The sequence below is a fragment of the Salmo salar genome, chromosome ssa20 (assembly GCF_905237065.1).
Source record: "Salmo salar chromosome ssa20, Ssal_v3.1, whole genome shotgun sequence".
Classification (NCBI taxonomy): Eukaryota; Metazoa; Chordata; class Actinopteri; order Salmoniformes; family Salmonidae; genus Salmo; species Salmo salar.
In genome coordinates, this window is record NC_059461.1 from 5,140,658 (window position 1) to 5,159,488 (window position 18,831).

Sequence of the window (18,831 nt, forward strand, 5' to 3'; positions counted from 1 at the left end):
CCCACAGAGGAGGAACAAAAAAGAAAACGGTGTCTGAAACGGAGAGGAGAGAGGCCCAGTGTAGAGAGAAAGCCTGACTGTGAGAGCGAAGAGAGAGAGAGAGAGAGAGAGAGAGAGAGAGAGAGAGAGAGAGAGAGAGAGAGAGAGATCGACACCCCACCAGGAAGAGAAGCCAAGATAATATCAGCAAGTTGAGGCGTACACACACATGAAAGGAGAGCCTAAGAGGCAGGCCTCCCTCACGGTGTAGGCAGCTCCACGCTTCACAGGGTTTCTCTCCTCCCTCCTCCTCCTCCTCCATCCTGCCCTCCTTTTTCCTCTCCCCCCCACTCCCCCCTGCTGCCATATTATGGCCGTGTCTGTGTGATGTGGTGGTGAGGAAGGGAACTGAAGTGAAGCTTTCATTGATCTGAAGGGAGGATACTCTGGCCTTGTATTCACGGTTCAGTATCAACCCCAGACCATTACCTTCACCTCCCTAACTTCATATTATCACTGAACTGAATGTTCTGAAATGCCACTCTATTCTCTATGTAGTGCTATTACTTTTGGACATGGTCCATAGGGCTCTGGTCAACTGTAGTTTACTATATATGGAATAGGGTGGCATTTTGGACACCGCCATGCAATTATGTGCACAAGCTGTGTTAATATGCCGTGAAAAGAAGTAGGTCCTTAACTCCATTTGGGGCGAAGTACGCCCACCGCTGAATGGAAAGAAAATAGTCCCATCGACCTACCTGCTCCTCCATCTATTCAATCCCACAGCAGAAAGCATTGTTCCATAAAACACAGTTATACTGGAATAAAAAGACGCTGCTGTGTCTCAAAACACAGAAACCATTCTAGATAACCAATCCCTTTTATATTGACGTTCTACAGCAATCTGGGCATTCAAAACAGAACTCTCTCTCTGAGGGAAAGAGAGAGAGGGAGAGAGCAGAGAGAGAGCAGAGTGCTTCATCAAAACCTCTGAGGCCCCTGATTCTTCCTCTGCAGACAGATAAACAGTGGATGAGCTCACACACACTCAACCTACCCCTCCTCCCGCCAGCCCGCTCAACCTACCTCTCCTCCCGCCAGCCCGCTCAACCTACCCCTCCTCCCGCCAGCCCGCTCAATCCCCCTCCTCCGCCTGCCCGCTCAACCTACCCCTCCTCCCGCCAGCCCGCTCAACCTACCCCTCCTCCCGCCAGCCCGCTCAACCTACCCCTCCTCCCGCCAGCCCGCTCAACCTACCCCTCCTCCCGCCAGCCCGCTCAACCTACCCCTCCTCCCGCCAGCCCGCTCAACCTACCCCTCCTCCCGCCCGCCAGCCCGCTCAACCTACCCCTCCTCCCGCCCGCCAGCCCGCTCAACCTACCCCTCCTCCCGCCAGCCCGCTCAACCTACCCCTCCTCCCACCAGCCCGCTCAACCTACCCCTCCTCCCACCAGCCCGCTCAACCTACCCCTCCTCCCGCCCGCCTGCCCGCTCAACCTACCCCTCCCGCCCGCCAGCCCGCTCAACCTACCCCTCCTCCCGCCAGCCCGCTCAACCTAGCCCTCCTCCCCGCCAGCCCGCTCAACCTACCCCTCCGCCCCGCCAGCCCGCTCAACCTACCCCTCCTCCCGCCCGCCTGCCCGCTCAACCTTACCCCTCCTCCCGCCAGCCCGCTCAACCTACCCCTCCTCCCGCCAGCCCGCTCAACCTACCCCTCCTCCCACCAGCCCACTCAACCTACCCCTCCTCCCACCAGCCAGCTCAACCTACCCCTCCTCCCGCCCGCCTGCCCGCTCAACCTTACCCCTCCTCCCGCCAGCCCGCTCAACCTACCCCTCCTCCCGCCAGCCCGCTCAACCTACCCCTCCTCCCGCCAGCCCGCTCAACCTACCCCTCCTCCCGCCCCGCCAGCCCGCTCAACCTACCCCTCCTCCCGCCCGCCAGCCCGCTCAACCTACCCCTCCTCCCGCCCAGCCCGCTCAACCTACCCCTCCTCCCGCCAGCCCGCTCAACCTACCCCTCCTCCCGCCAGCCCGCTCAACCTACCCCTCCTTCCGCCAGCCCGCTCAACCTACCCCTCCTCCCGCCCGCCTGCCCGCTCAACCTACCCCTCCCGCCCGCCTGCCCGCTCAACCTACCCCTCCTCCCGCCAGCCCGCTCAACCTACCCCTCCTCCCGCCAGCCCGCTCAACCTACCCCTCCGCCCACCAGCCCGCTCAAACTACCCCTCCGCCCGCCAGCCCGCTCAACCTACCCCTCCTCCCGCCCGCCTGCCCGCTCAACCTTACCCCTCCTCCCGCCAGCCCGCTCAACCTACCCCTCCTCCCGCCAGCCCGCTCAACCTACCCCCTCCTCCCACCAGCCAGCTCAACCTACCCCTCCTCCCGCCAGCCCGCTCAACCTACCCCTCCTCCCGCCAGCCCGCTCAACCCACCCCCCTCCCGCCAGCCCGCTCAACCTACCCCTCCTCCCACCCACCAGCCCGCTCAACCTACCCCTCCTCCCGCCCACCAGCCCGCTCAACCCACCCACCCACCTGTATTTGGACATTTTCATCAGCCAGTATTGTTCTCCACATAATAAATCCTAAATAAATTGTACAATACAACAGAAAGGCTGCATAACAGTTCAGCACACTGCCAGAATGGACCTAATAAAACACCACAGTCGCTGTTTAACACCTTTCTCTGTGTAGCATACGGACCACGCTGGCGTCCAGAGTTTACACAGTCAGAGGTGGGAACGGTTAACCTAACATAGGCTCTGGCCCAGACAGTTGGTGTGTGTGGCAAGCCGCCTTTCACTCATCTGTCTGTTGACATCTTTCCCTTTCTTGCAGGTCTCTCAGCATCTCTCTCTCTCTCTCTCTCTCAAATTCAAATTCAAGCTGCTTTATTGGCATGAAAAACATTCTGTCAATATTGCCAAAGCAACAATGTATACAATATACGTTGTAATACAATTATAAACAATAACAAATAATAATATAAAATGGCAGTAAGTACTAATACAAAATTAAATATAAAAATAATAACAATAAAATAGTAGTAAAATAATAGTAAAATATCTAAATATGGAAATTGAAACTATAACTAAATAACGGTTATCTTCACCTTTACATCAGTACTGCAACTACTATCGTCATTACTACTTCTACTACCACCACCATCACTAAACTGCTATCATTACCATTACCACCCATACCACTACTATTTGGAATGATAAACAACAATAATAATAGTAACAACAATAATAGTAATAATAAGTAAGTTACTGCTTACTATGCAGATGTTATTATTCAGTGTCCCTCAGGCTATAGCAGGCAAATACATATTTGGCTGCAAGAGGAGCCATTGCTCCTTCGCCCATGAGTATTTTTAGTTTTTCTTCTGGGTTTAATAACCTCAAATTTGGAATAAATGTAGTCATTTCTGTGAATAACGAATCTCTTTGTGAGGAATCTTTATCACAGTAAAGGAGAAAGTGCATCTCTGTCTCTACCTCCCCTGTCGTGCAGTCATCTCTCTCTCTCTCTCTCTCTCTCTCTCTCTCTCTCTCTCTCTCTCTCTCTCTCTCTCTCTCTCTCTCTCTCTCTCTCTCTCTCTCTCTCTCTCTCTCTCTCTCTCTCTCTCTCTCTCTCTCTCTCTCTCTCTCTCTCTCTCTCTCTCTCTCTCTCTCTCTCTCTCTCTCTCTCTCTCTCTCTCTCTCTCTCTCTCTCTCTCTCTCTCTCTCTCTCTCTCTCTCTCTCTCTCTCTCTCTCTCTCTCTCTCTCTCTCTCTCTCTCTCTCTCTCTCTCTCTCTCTCTCTCTCTCTCTCTCTCTCTCTCTCTCTCTCTCTCTCTCTGCTGAATAACCTGCTGGCTACCCGCGGACGTCCGGATCGGGGCCTGTCAGTTCCATCCCCCAGCACCTCCGCTCCGACGCCCATGGAGCTGGGAGGTGCTGCACTTAGGGCGACCGGAGGAGGGGCCATTCCTGTACCATCTGTGGCCGTAGAGGGCACACTGCTGGTCGGTGCTGGGGGGGTTCCTCAGGGAGTCGAGGCAGCAGGCAGGGCACTAGCGTGTCACCCCAGGTGAGTCGGCACCAGGCTCACCCAGAGCCCCCTGTTGCTCACATGTATGTGTTAATAATATTTCCTGAGTTTTCCCTGCATTCCCAGCATAAGGCGCTCGTAGATTCAGGCGCAGCTGGAAATTTTACTGACCGTTCATTTGCTCATAGTTTAGGAATCCCCCTTGTTCCTGTAGATATGCCCTTCCCTGTACATGCCCTAGTTAGTCGACCATTAGGGTCAGGGCTGATTAGGGAGGCCACCGCTCCACTAAGCATGGTTATGCAGGAGGGTCACAAGGAGAGAATCAGTCTCTTCCTTATTTATTCTCCTGCGTTTCCTGTGGTGCTGGGGCTACCCTGGTTGGCCTGTCATGACCCCACTATTTCGTGGCAACAGAGGGCTCTCAAGGGGTGGTCACGAGAGTGCTCAGGGAGGTGTGTGGGAGTTTCCATCGGTGCGACTACGGTGGAAAGTCCAGACCAGGTCTCCACCGTGCGCATCCCCTCAGAATATGCCGATTTAGCTCTCGCCTTCTGTAAGAAGAAGGCGACTCAATTACCACCCCATCGACAGGGGGATTGTGCGATAAATCTCCTGGTAGACGCAGCACTTCCCAGGAGTCACGTCTATCCTCTGTCACAGGAGGAGACGGCGGCTATGTAAACATATGTCTCCGAATCCCTGGGGCAGGGATACATTCGGCCCTCCACTTCACCTGCCTCCTCGAGTTTATTTTTTGTGAAGAAGAAGGATGGAGGTCTGCGCCCGTGTATTGACTATCGGGGTATCAATCAGATCACAATGAGGTACAGTTACCCGCTGCCTCTCATTGCCAGAGCGATCGAGTCAATGCACAGGGCACGCTTCTTCACAAAATTGGATCTCAGGAGTGCTTACAACCTGGTGCGTATCCGGGAGGGGGACGAGTGGAAGATGGCATTTAGTACCACCTCAGGGCACTATGAGTACCTCGTCATGCTGTATGGGTTGATGAATGCTCCATCAGTCTTCCAGGCGTTTGTTGACGAGATTTTCCAGGACCTGCACGGGCAGGGTGTAGTGGTGTATATCGACGACATTCTGATATACTCCGCTACACGTGCCGAGCATGTGTCCCTGGTGCGCAGAGTGCTTGGTCGACTGTTGGAGCATGACCTGTGCGTCAAGGCTGAGAAATGTCTGTTTTTCCAACAGTCCTTCTCCTTCCTAGGGTACCGCATTTCCACTTCAGGGGTGGAGATGGAGAGTGACCACATTTCAGCCATGCGTAATTGGCCGACTCGCACCACGGTAAAGGAAGTGCAGCGGTTTCTAGGGTTTGCCAACTACTACAGGAGGTTTATTCAGGGTTTTGGTCAGGTAGCGGCTCCCATTACCTCACTGCTGAAGGGGGGACCGGTGCGACTGCAGTGGTCGGCTGAGGCGGACAGGGCTTTTGGTCACCTGAAGGCTTTGTTTACCTCGGCTCCCGTGCTGGCTCATCTGTATCCATCTTTGACGTTCATAGTGGAGGTGGACGCATCCGAGGCTGGGATAGGAGCCGTGCTCTCCCAGCGCTTGGGCACGCCACCAAAGCTCCGCCCCGTGCTTTCTTTTCGAAGAAGCTCAGCCAAGTGGAGCGAAACTATTATGTAGGGGACCGGGAGATGTTGGCTGTTGTCAAGGCTCTGAAGGCGTGGAGACATTGGCTTGAGAGGGCTAAACACCCTTTCCTCATCTGGACTGACCACCGCAATCTGGAGTACATCCGGGCGGCGAGGAGACTGAACCCTCGCCAGGCAAGGTGGGCCATGTTCTTTACCCGTTTTGTTTTCACTCTGTCCTACAGACCAGGTTCCCAGAACGCTAAGGCAGACGCACTGTCTCGGATGTATGACACAGAGGAGCGGTCCATGGATCACACTCCCATACTTCCGGCCTCTTTTCTGGTGGCACTAGTGGTGTGGGAGCTGGACGCGGACAACAAGCGGGCATTACGCGCAGAGCCTACTCCCCCTCAGTGTCCAGCTGGGTGCCTGTACGTTCCGTCTGCTGTCCGCGACCGTCTGATCTATTGGGCCCACACGTCACCCTCCTCTGGTCATCTTGGCATCGGTTGGACGGTGCATTGCCTTAGTGGGAAGTACTGGTGGTCCACCTTGGCCAAGGACGTGAGGGTTTATGTTTCCTCCTGCTCGGTGTGTGCCCAGTGCAAGGCTCCCAGGCACCTGCCCAGAGGGAAGTTACAACCCCTACCCATTCCACAACGGCCGTGGTCGCACCTGTCGGTGGACTTCCTGACGGATCTTCCTCCCTCACAAGGCAACACCACGATCCTGGTCGTTGTGGATCGGTTTTCTAAGTCCTGTCGTCTCCTCCCTTTGCCCGGTCTCCCTACGGGTAAACCAGGATGTGGGTTGGTTTCTGCGGTCATATTGCCAGGTCCGGCCGGGGGAGTGGGCGGCGTTCATCCCCTGGGCAGAGATGGCCCAAAACTCACTCCGCCACTCCTCCACTAACCTCTCTCCCTTCCAGTGTGTACTGGGGTATCGGCCGGTTCTGGCACCTTGGCATCAGAGCCAGATCGAAGCTCCTGCAGTGGACGAATGGTTTAAGTGCTCGGAGGAGACCTGGGACGTTGCCCATGTGCACCTGCAATGGGCCGTGAGGCGGCAGAAGGCGAACGCCGACCGCCACCGCAGTGAGGCCCCGGTGTTCACACCGGGGGACCGGGTCTGGCTCTCGACCCAAAACCTGCCCCTCCGCCTGCCGGAAGCTGGGTCCGCGGTTTGTGGGCCATTCAAAGTCCTGAGGAAAATAGGTATGCTACAGGTTATGACGAGGTATGCTACAGGTTACAGTTTCCCCCAGATTACCGTATTAATCCCTCGTTCCGTGTGTCTCCCATAAGGCCAGTGGTGGCTGGTCCACTCCAGGAGTCTGAGGTGCGGGAGGTTCCTCCGCCCCCTCTGGACATCGAGGGGACCCCGGCGTATGCTGTTCGAGTCATTCTGAATTCACCAAATGGGACAAACATCCAATTGAAATACTGCATGCAGAATTTTGCAAGACTGTATTGCAAGTGCAAAGAAAAACTCCAAATAACGCATGTAGAGCAGAATTGGGCCAATAGCCCCTTCTCATTTGAATAGAAAAAAAGAGCCATCAAATTTTACAACCATCGAAAAACAAGTGACCCCAAAACATTCCATCACACAGCTCTACAATGTCAAGAGATGAAACCAGAGAAGAGTCCCCTCAGCCAGCTGGTTCTGAGGCTCAGTTCACAAACCCAAACCAACCCCATAGAGCCTCAGGACAGCACTCAGAAAATCTGGCCCAACCAAATCATCACAAAACAAAAAGAAAAATATATCACCTATTGGAAAGACACCACAAAAAATCAAAGTAAACTTCAATGCTATTTGTCTCTAAACAGACAGTACATGGTGGTAGACTATCTGACCACTGTGACTGATAGAAAACTGAGGAAAACACTGACTAGGTACAGACTCAGAGAGCTCAGTCCGGCTATAGAGACTGGTTGTCACAGACAAACCTGGCTGCCCAGAGAGGACAGGCTGGCTATAGAGACAGGTCTACGCACCTGGCTGCCCAGAGAGGACAGGCTGGCTATAGAGACAGGTCGTCACAGACAAACCTGGCTGCCCAGAGAGGACAGGCTGAGCTCACTCTGCTCCAGGGGAGAGGTAGAGACAGAGCTGCGTTTCCTATTACACTGTGACAAATACTCAGACCTAAGAGAATATTTCTTTCCCAAAACTATAATTCATTACAAAGAATTTGAAACTATAAAAGATGACGAAAGAATCAAATATTTATTGGGTGAATAGCCAAAATGTGCAGTTTTGGCAGCCAAATATGTGTCTTCCTGCCACAAACTGAGGGACAGCAGGTGATAAGTGCAATGTAATGTCGATAATATTTCCCATCTTGTTTTGTTTTGTCTTTCATATCATGTCATGTGTCTTCTCAGTCATGTTGACACTGGTCTACTACCATTGCTTTAATGTATTGTTGTTCTGATTAATATTGTTGTTGTAGTTGTTGTTAATGGTAATCCCATGTCCACTACTACTATTATTATTGCTGTTGGTCCCACCATTTATTTATATATAAATATATATATATATATTTCTTATATTTTTCTATATGTATACTTTGACAATGTAAGTAATTGAATTGAATTGATTTGAGAGAGAGACAGAGACAGAGAGAGAGAGAGAGACAGAGAGAGAGAGAGAGAGAGAGAGAGAGAGAGAGAGAGAGAGAGAGAGAGAGAGAGAGAGAGAGAGAGAGAGAGAGAGAGAGAGAGAGAAGAGGAGGAGGAGGAGGGTGGGAGTACCAGGAAGTTAGGTACATATACCCCAGCCAGGCTAGTTAGGACTGAAATACACAACATAATCACAGATACGGTTTAACACTACACTAATACACAACACTTTACACAAACACAAACTTACTGTGCGTTAACTCTCTAGTCTACACAAATAACAAGTATAGGTATAGTTACAGCTCTCTAGACAAAGCTAAAACTTCACACAAAATGTGTATATGCACAGCACACTGGCCATCTACAATGCTCCAAAAACAACTCTTCCACAGATACCTGCAACTACAACACAAGGGAGGACCCAATCTTCCATTGCATCCTTGTGTCCCTGCTCTAGAGGGGGCCCCTGTGTGTGCGGCATGCAGGAGGGAGGCAACTGTGGGGAGTCACAGGTCAACAGCTCTGCTGTTCTCACAGGAACCAGACAGGAAGAACCGGAAAAAACTGTTTACATATATGTGACAAGACACCGCTTTGGTGTGGAGGCCAGCTCTGCTGCGCTAAGATCCCACCTCCTTCCCCCCTCCCTACCCTGTCTTGTTCTTGCACACTTTCCTTTCATTCCTGCCTTCTCTTTCTCAAACCTGCCTCTGATGCTGGGTCAGCTACAGTACAAGTAGTTTGTAGTCCCTGGCTGCTATGTTTTTCATTTCAGTAGAGAATGTAGAAAGTTATTATTAGTAGTGATAAAAAACTGCCGTGAAGTCAACAACATATTCAGGGATTCCAATTCTGCCTTCATTGACATTCTGGAATTGAAACTGGAATTAAGATAGCAGCTAGGTCCAACACTGGGTTGCGAAGTGTGTAGAAAACAGAGAGAGAGAGAGAGAGAGAGAGAGAGAGAGAGAGAGAGAGAGAGAGAGAGAGAGAGAGTTTTTTTATAAAACCTTTATTTTCTACTCAATTGTTAACATAAATAATGACATACTGTCTTTTCAGAAATGAAACACCAAATGTAATTCCTAAAAAAAAGACAAAAATAACAAAAAAATTTAAAAATTTAAAAACTAAAGAACCTATACATTCAACTTATTTCTCCAACAAAAAATAATTTCCCCTCCTCTACAAAACAAAGCGCTCCTTCGTATGCCCACTTCTCCTCAAACAATGGGAGATCTTTTACAGCTGAGTAGAACTCAAAATCCACTTTTATTCTTATTTTCACTAATCCTTTAAAAACACATCTTACATCCTGCCCATATCCCGTTTCTATCTTATGTTTCCTACTCAGAAAAATGGACATCTTTGCTTGTCCCAAAATAAAATTTAACAGTTGACATTTTCTTTTCTGTTGCTTTCTATATTGAAACCCCAAAATAAAAACAGTGTTATTGAAAATCTCCCCTACAGCTTTAAACAAAGACTCCAGCATCTCCAAGAGAGGTTTTATCCTCTCACACTCCATAAAACAGTGAAAAATGGTTTCTCTTATATTACAAAAAGGACATCCATCTCCAACATCTGAGTTAATAACAGATACAAAAGCATTAACTGCAATGATGCCATGCAAAACCCTCCATTGCATATCACCAGTACCCTTTTGTAACGGTGGCTTGTACAGTGCTCTCCATGCTGGCTTTACCTTGTCATCAATGCCCAATTTTACCCTCCATGGAGTGTCTTTTCTAGTTTTCAATTTATCTTTATTCAACACCTTGACACACCCCCTATATAAGTCTTTCCCATTCACCTCATCCAAACCCACCTCTTCCAACCCTCTCAAATCCAGTAATATCGCCTTTCTTTCTGACTCTGGGATATTTGGTGTAATCCCTAGTCTTGGAAATGAGACATCTTCATCTTGTACCTTCTTCTTGTGGCTATGAAGCATACCCCACTCTTCTGCTGACAAAGCCTTCCTGCAGCTTCCCAGCAGTTGTCCTACCATCCTTTCCGACCTCACCCCCAAATGTTCAGCCACCCGTCTTCCATCCATTAAGGCGGGCCCAGCCATGGCCATTAACTGTTTTAAGGTGATGATTTTGCCCTTCACCAGAATCTTGGAAAAATGTGGAACAGCTGCAGTTGTGCAATCAAGTCTTGCCCCATACACCAGAGGTTCCTCCAACAGCCAATGCACTGACTCCGCTGAAGTTCGTCTGGACACCTTCATTATGCTCCACACCCTAAGAAGGCCTCTGTAAAACGGAGGTATTCCCTCCCCTAGAAATCTGGCTACTATCAACCAAAAATAAAGCTTTCTTTAAACCTAATCCTCCAACCTGCTGTAATACAAGACCTGCCACCCCTCTCCAAACCACATTTTCCGGTCCATAAAGCAACCTTTGAATAAACTGAAACCGGAAAGCAGCAGCCCTACTAGCAAGATGTACAAGACCTTGTCCCCCCTCCTCTTTTGACAAATACAAAACACTTTGTGGAACCCAGTGATATTTATCCCAAAAGAAATCCACAATTATTGCCTGTATCTTAGCCAGAAGGCCAGATGGTGGTTCTAAAACTGACAACCGATGCCACAGTGCAGAGGCAATCACATTGTTAACTATAATAGTGCGCCCCCTATATGACATACGAGATAGCAACCAACGCCATTTCCTTATCCTCCCTTCCACCATTTCAACCACCCAAATCCAATTTTTTTCCATAGTCCCCTCATCTCCCAGGTACACTCCAAGATACTTAAAACCTCCCTTACACCATTCCAGCCCCCCTGGCAAAGCCATGATCCCTCCAGACCATTCTCCAATCTGTAAAGCACAACTCTTTTCCCAATTTACCTTTGCAGAGGATATTCCCCTAAAACGATCAACCATTAGACTCAAACTATCCACCTCCGCTTGATTTTTCACTAAAACAACTACATCATCAGCATAGGCTGATAGTCGAATAGGAGGAATATCCCTTGAAAGGTACACCCCCTCAATGCGACTTCTAATGCTATTTAGTAGTGGCTCTATAGCAATGGCATATAACATTCCCGACAAAGAACATCCCTGCCTAATACCTCTACACACTTTAAAAGGAGCACTCAAACCACCGTTAACTTTCAATACACTTTCAATGTCACCATATATCACCTCTATCATGGCAATAAAACCAGAGCTGAACCCAAACGCCTCCAAAGTGTGCCATAAATATTGATGTTCAACTCGGTCAAATGCCTTTTCCTGATCAATTGAAATTAGACCAGCATCCAACCCAATAGCCCTAGAGACGTCCAAAAAATCACGAATCAGAGAAATGTTATCCCCTATCTGCCTGCCAGGAACACAGTAGGACTGGTCCGTATGTATGATCTGCCCCATCACCTCCCTCAACCTGTTGGACAAAGCCTTTGACAGGATCTTATAATCAGTGCACAATAAAGCCACCGGCCTCCAGTTCTTCACCTCCCTAGGGTCACCCTTTTTGGGCAGTAGGGTGAGGACAGCCCTTCTGCAGCTTATTGGTAGTAACCCTCCGGTTAAACTATCATTAACTACTGCTAGCCAATCCTCTCCCAACATAACCCAAAAAGACTTTAAAAAATCAACGGGAAGCCCATCAATGCCTGGTGCCCTTCCATTTTCCATGCCTTTTAATGCAGTGTATAACTCCTGCAAAGACAATGGTTGCTCAAGCTCAACCTGAGCTTCTGCAGCCACCTGTGGGAGTCCATCAAGGAACTGCTGTGTCACTTTTTTATCCTCTTTGTACTCACACTTGTAGAGCTCAGCATAGAACTCTACTGCCCTCTTTCTAATTTCACTAGGTCTAGTGAGCTCTTGTCCAACAGCTGATTTGAGACAATGAATATTTTTTCTTTGTCCATTCTTTTTCTCTAAACCAAAGAAAAATTTGAATGAGGCATCCATTTCAGAGATTCCCTGAAACTTACTTCTCACCAATGCCCCCTGTGCTCTGATACCCAGCAGGTCTGCCAATGCAGCTTTTTTCCTCTTGAGGGCCTGAGTGTGGCCTCGATCTCCTGTGGTCTCAACCAACGTCATGAGTTACACTATTTCAGTCTCTAGCGCTTTCATTGATCTGGTGATATCCTTGGTGACATTCCTCGTGTATTGCTTACAGAATTGTTGAATCTGGATTTTCCCTATATCCCACCACTGTTGAAGGGATACAAAACTGGCCTTTTGAGACCTCCACCTCTCCCAGAAAAAACTAAAACATTTCCTGAAGTGAGCATCACTCAATAAAGTTATGTTAAAATGCCAGTATGCGCTTTTAGGTTTTACATCGTTAATGAACACCACCTCTGTTATTAAACAATGATCAGAAAAACCCACTGGGGTTATCACACTTGATTTACAGACCTGAGATTGATGCTCAAAACAATAAAACCTATCTAACCTGGCCATAGAGATGGTGTTCTCTCTCACATGCACCCAGGTATACTGCCTTGTGCCTCCATGTTGACTCCGCCAAATATCACACAGTTCATTTGTTACAATGAGACGTTTTAAAAAGTCCTTGAGGCTATATGAGGTTCTTTGTGATTTCTATCTAAATCACTGACTGTGCAGTTAAAATCCCCAGCAATAAATAAATAATCTTCATTGTTACATTTCTCAATGGTATTTGATAATGTCTCTAAAAAGCATACCCTCTCAACTGCCACCACTGGGGCATATACATTTATCAGACACATAGTGATGTTTTCATACCTTACTCTAACTTTTAATAACCTCCCCTCAACTACCTCTTCAACCTCATATGACAAAGGCAAAAACCCTTTTGAGAACAAGATGGCCACACCCCCACTTTTTGAGTTTTTATGACTACACACCACTGTCCCCCCCCACTCCTGTTGCCACATAACTTCATTTTCCAAATTACTATGCGTTTCTTGTAGAAAAATTATGTCACTTCCCTTTCCCCTAATTAACTCATACACTATGGCTCTTTTTTTAACGTCTCTTGCCCCATTTACGTTTAAAGAAGAAATCTTAAAACTGCTCATGGATGAAAAAAAAATACAAGACCCAGAAACCACATCTCTTTACATACTTAAAGCTGCGATTGAACTCTTTCATTTTATTTAGAATTTTCATCACTTATCACTCTCGTGACCACTTTCTTGAGTCTAGCAATTTCAGGGCTTGTCAAACTTCCCCCTGTTATTTTTGACATCAGAAACTTTGCTGATTCAATAAACAATTCACTTTCAGGGAAAAAATCTGTTACATTATAATCCTGCATATATTTCTTCCCTTTTGTCAACTTCAGAAATTGACGTACCTTCTCAATCCCATACCTCCCTTCCACCCCATTTATCTCACTATTTTGTTGTGACGCGTCAGATGACTCACTCTCGCTATCTTCCCCAGAAGAAAACTCCATCTCTACAACCTGTTTATCTTCAAATGAATTATTAATCTCTACCTTCCTCTTGGAATTAGACCCTTCACCACCCCTTACATTCTTCCTCTTACTTCTCGGTACTTTGAAAACAGCTGCTTCCTTTTCCATTATTTCAATCTCCTCTTGACCTCCAATTTCATTTTCCAGCACCACCTCAGCGACGGCAGTCGCAATCTCACCGACTGTTTCCCCTCCCTCTTTGTTCTGATCTACCACAATTGCCCCCGTATCCACAATGCCTTCCTCTCCTACTTTTCCTACCACATCTGCCCACCTTCTCCCTTCCCCTGCACCCTTAGCATGTTCATCCCTTCGCGGTGGTGCGTTAGCTGCACCGGCACTAGAGCTGCTACCGGGCTCTGCATGCTCATTCTCGGGACAATTACGCACCAAATGCCCCTCTCTTCCACAGCCAAAGCATTTCATTGATTCAGTAGATGCGTAGAAGACATAATCAAATCCATCAATCTTAAAACTGAATGCTAAATTCAGTTCATCAGTGTCCTTTTTTAAAATCATATGCACTTGTCTCCTATGAGACACGACATGTTTCAGCAACGGAGATTTGCATCCAAAAAGAACCTTCTTTATTGTTGATACAATTTGACCATGACGAGATAACTCTCGCTCCAACACTTCATCTCTAACAAATGGTGGCAAGTTAGAAAGTATAACTTTCTTTGCCGGATTCATAAGCGGAAATACCGGTGTCTGTGTCTCCCGCAACACAACACCACTCTCAACTATCGTATTCACCTTTTCAATGGAATCTAAGAATATCACTACAGCGCTATTCATCCTTGAGGCTGATTTGATACTATCACACCCAATGATAGCACCCACTGCCAAGCTACATTCTTCCACTGAAACCCCGGCCGCAGCAGGAATCTTTACTCCATGTCGCCGACTAAGTTTTTCAAACTCCAAACTTCCGCGAGTGGCCATTGCAACCAGCCCCACCCGCTGGTTGTGCCCTCGCGAAAATCAACCTCAACGATCCCACCACCCCTATACGTGCTTAGTGATATTTAGACAAGATACCCTTAAAACAACTAAACTAATCAACACACATATATATATATATATATACACACACCAAAACCCAATAGAGTGAAGATAATTCCAGTCGCTCTCACAATCACTCCTGCTTCACGACTCACTCCCAGCATGCACTCCAACGAGAGAGAGAGAGAGAGAGAGAGAGAGAGAGAGAGAGAGAGATTGGGCCTGGGAGTTCAGATATAGGGGGCAGGCTGAGTATGGGGATATACAGGGGGGAGGCTAGATTGGGCGAGGCAGGGTAGCTTTGGGTGTGGTGTTGCGAGGGGGGTATCTCGGCTGTGTCTGAGCCTACCAGGGACTACAGTCTGTGGCTTGGCTGGCAGGGGCACTTTCGGCTGTGTCTGGATGAAAGTCCGGCTGCAATACAGTACAGTAATGGCTAAGTCTGGCTCTGGGAACACTACGGGCCCCCAGCTGTGCCTGGGCTCTTCCTGGGTCTGGTCTGCCATCCAACAATGGAGAGGCTTCCCCGTCTCCTCTCCACACTAATTATAGCCCAGCAGTGTCTACTCTATCCAGTAAAAACAAACCACGTAGCCGCGGTACCTTCTCGTTTCCCTCCTTTTCTCCTCGTTTTCCTCGTTTTCCCCTCATTTTCTTCCTTTTCTCCTCCTCGTTTCCCTCCTTTTCTCCTTCTCGTTTCTCTCCTTTTCTCCTTCTCATTTCGTCCCGTTCTCCTTCTCGTTTCCCTCCTTTTCTCCTTCTCATTTCGTCCCGTTCTCCTTCTCGTTTCCCTCCTTTTCTCTTTGTTTCCCTCCTTTCTCCTCCTTGTTTCCCTCCTTTCTACTCCTCGCTTTCCTGTCCACTCTAATGAGGGGATGGATGCTGTCACTTGGGGCACTTTCACAACACATCCCTCTGATGGGGGGGCCACAGCTCTGCTGGATGCGCTCTGCTCTTGCACCAAACTAAAACAATAGCCCTCAAATCCAACATGGCCGCCTGCCTCCATAGAGAAAAGATCATTCAGATCCCCGTGATGCCCCCAAGTATCAGCTCAGCAGCACTCCAGTCGAGGCCTCACTGCTGTACAGTACAGTATATCAAACACTTGACTAATCAAACACTTGACTGACACATCGACTACAACAAATGATACAATGGTTCCTTTCAGAGAGGAGGAAGGAACCTATTGTACAACACTACGTCCTCTTCCTGATGTAAAGTACAAGATGCTTTGAGTGGTTGAGTGCTTCTGTTTTAGCATTACCATTAGTTCAGCTTCCAGCCCTGATGTGTTGCGTATTCTGTTATTTTCTGCCTTACTCGCTAGCTAGCGCTGAGCGCTAACCAACCCCTAACCGCGGCCTCCAGAGTAAGTGATCCATAAGCATGTCGATACGGCTTCAAGGAGCTCTCCTTCAATGGCTGCCCTCTTCCTGTCACTGGGAAGGACAGGCCAGGCGTGTTCAGGATAAATGAGACCATAGCCGCCCCCTGTCCCTCAGGGAAAAGTGGTATGTTCCATTAGGATGGACACTTAATTAAAGCCATGATAAAATACCACTCTGGACTCCAGAGGGGGTTCTGGGGGAGGGGTAAAGAGACGGCGGGGTGGAGGGGAGAGAGGGGTGGAAGGGAGAGGGGGAGAGACAAGTGAAGGATTAAGTTCCTCTCTTCTCATTGTTGGAAGGAATGAGTTGAAAAACAAAACAAACCCATACTAGCGTGAACGAATAGCTCCCTTGACAACCAGGGATCAGAGATAAATAATACTATGTTTTAATTAAGAAGAGAAACAAGTTGTCTTCACAGTCAGGCTGAATCTACCTGACAGGATGAGGTGGAGGGTTGTTTTCTGGAGCAGTCTCTCTCTCTCTCTACTGGTATGTAACAAGACAGGAGGGACCTGATGCTAGGTCAGCACTCCTAGTCTGAGGTACTTGACATAGGGGCCAGGTTTAATATCCAGCACTTACCCAGACACACAGCATCATGTGCGTATGTACAAGAGATGTGTTGCTCACCTTTCCCAGGACAGTGAGACAGCTGGGGTCCAGTTCAGGCTTCTCCAGCTTCACCACTCCCACCCAGCCATACTCGTATAGGTCGTCCTCATCATTGTTGTTACACAGTCCCAGCGGATGCATCTAAAACAGAGGGAAACCACAGGGTTAATATCACAGCATATACACAGGACAGAGCACAGGGTTAATATCACAACATATATATAATATCACCCAGAACAGAGCACAGCGTCAATATCACAACATATATATAATATCACCCAGGACAGAGCACAGGGTTAATATCACAGCATATATATAATATCACCCACAACAGAGCACAGGGTTAATATCACAACATATATATAATATCACCCACGACAGAGCACAGGGTTAATATCACAACATATAAATAATATCACCCACGACAGAGCACAGGGTTAATATCACAACATATATATATAATATCACCCACGACAGAGCACAGGGTTAATATCACAGCATATAAATAATATCACCCACGACAGAGCACAGAGTTAATATCACAACATATAAATAATATCACCCACGACAGAGCACAGGGTTAATATCACAGCATATAAATAATATCACCCACGACAGAGCACAGGGTTAATATCACAACATATATATAATATCACCCACGACAGAGCACAGGGTTAATATCACAACATATATATAATATCACCCACGACAGAGCACAGGGTTAATATCACAACATATATATAATATCACCCACGACAGAGCACAGGGTTAATATCACAACATATATATAATACACCCCACGACAGAGCACAGGGTTAATATCACAACATATAAATAATATCACCCACGACAGAGCACAGGGTTAATATCACAACATATAAATAATATCACCCACGACAGAGCACAGGGTTAATATCACAACATATAAATAATATCACCCATGACAGAGCAATGTCATTCTAGGGATCCAGGGAAAGCTCCTGCAAGATAATCAATAAATGTTTAAAGATTTTAGTAAATGTTGTAATTAAATGTCACTCATTAGATTTTCTACAAGTATATGCAGGTGTGTGTGTCTCTCTCTGTGTGTGTGTGTGTGTGTGTGTGTGTGTGTGTGTGTGTGTGTGTGTGTGTGTGTGTGTGTGTGTGTGTGTGTGTGTTGAACTATTCTTATGGGAACAGAAGTCCCGACAAGAATAGTGAACAATTTTTTTTTACTAACTGGGGACAATTTGTTGGTCCCCACAAGGTCAAATGTTTTTTCTGGTTTAGGGTTAAAATTAGTGTTAGAATTAGGTTTAGGGTTACGAGCTAGGGTTCATTTTAGGGTTAGGGTTAGGAGCTACGGTTAGGTTTAGGGTGAAGGTTAGGTTTTTGGGTTAAGGTTAGGGTTAAGGTTAGGGTAAGAGTACAGATTAGGGTTAGGTTTAGGGTTAGGGGTTAGGGAAAATAGGATTTTTAATGGGACTGAATTGTGTCTACCCACAAGGTTAGCTGTACAAGACTGTGTGCGTGTGTGTGTGTGCCTGTGCTTGTGTGTGTGTGTGTGTGTGTGTTATGTGTGCGGTCAGGCTCAAAACGATTGACATTTGAGAGTACTTCATACACTGTACCAATGATCTAAGTGGAAGCAGCTGCACCATGGTTAAGCATTCAGTTGGGCACATACGGTACAACATGACCATAAAAGGTTCTAAGGCTGTAAATGAAACTAAAGTCACCTGGAAAGTTCCACACCACCTTAAGGTTCCCCCCTATTATGCCTAAGGCTACTAAATGACCCTGGAATTTTTATTTGTTTAATTTTTAGGGGCAGATCAGCTTTAGTATTGCAGATAAATTGTGGCTGATATCAATGTAATTGTCTGCGTCATTTCCAATCCCACATACCAATTTTTTGTAAATATATACAGTACCAGTCAAAAGTTTGGACACACCTACTCACTCAAGGGTTTTTCTTTATTTTTACTATTTTCTACATTGTAGAGTAATAGTGAAGACATCAAAACTATGAAATAACACATATGGAATTATGTAGTAACCAAAAAAGTGTTAACTTTTTAAGGTTTAGTGGGCAGTATTTTCATTTTCGGATGAAAAGCATGCCCAGAGTAAACTGCCTAATAC

The 18,831-nt window shown here is 47.4% G+C and overlaps 1 protein-coding gene across 2 annotated transcripts in view; it reads right to left on the minus strand.

Annotated features, from left to right (window-relative positions):
• The window catches only part of LOC106580211 (E3 ubiquitin-protein ligase znrf3), a 194,656-nt gene that overhangs the window by 64,223 nt on the left and 111,602 nt on the right, over positions 1-18,831 (minus strand). For both annotated transcript variants that reach the window (XM_014161036.2, XM_014161035.2), the window contains exon 2: positions 16,723-16,845. In XM_014161036.2, coding sequence (XP_014016511.1) covers positions 16,723-16,845 — 123 coding nt within the window. The remainder of the gene's footprint in view (positions 1-16,722; positions 16,846-18,831) is intronic.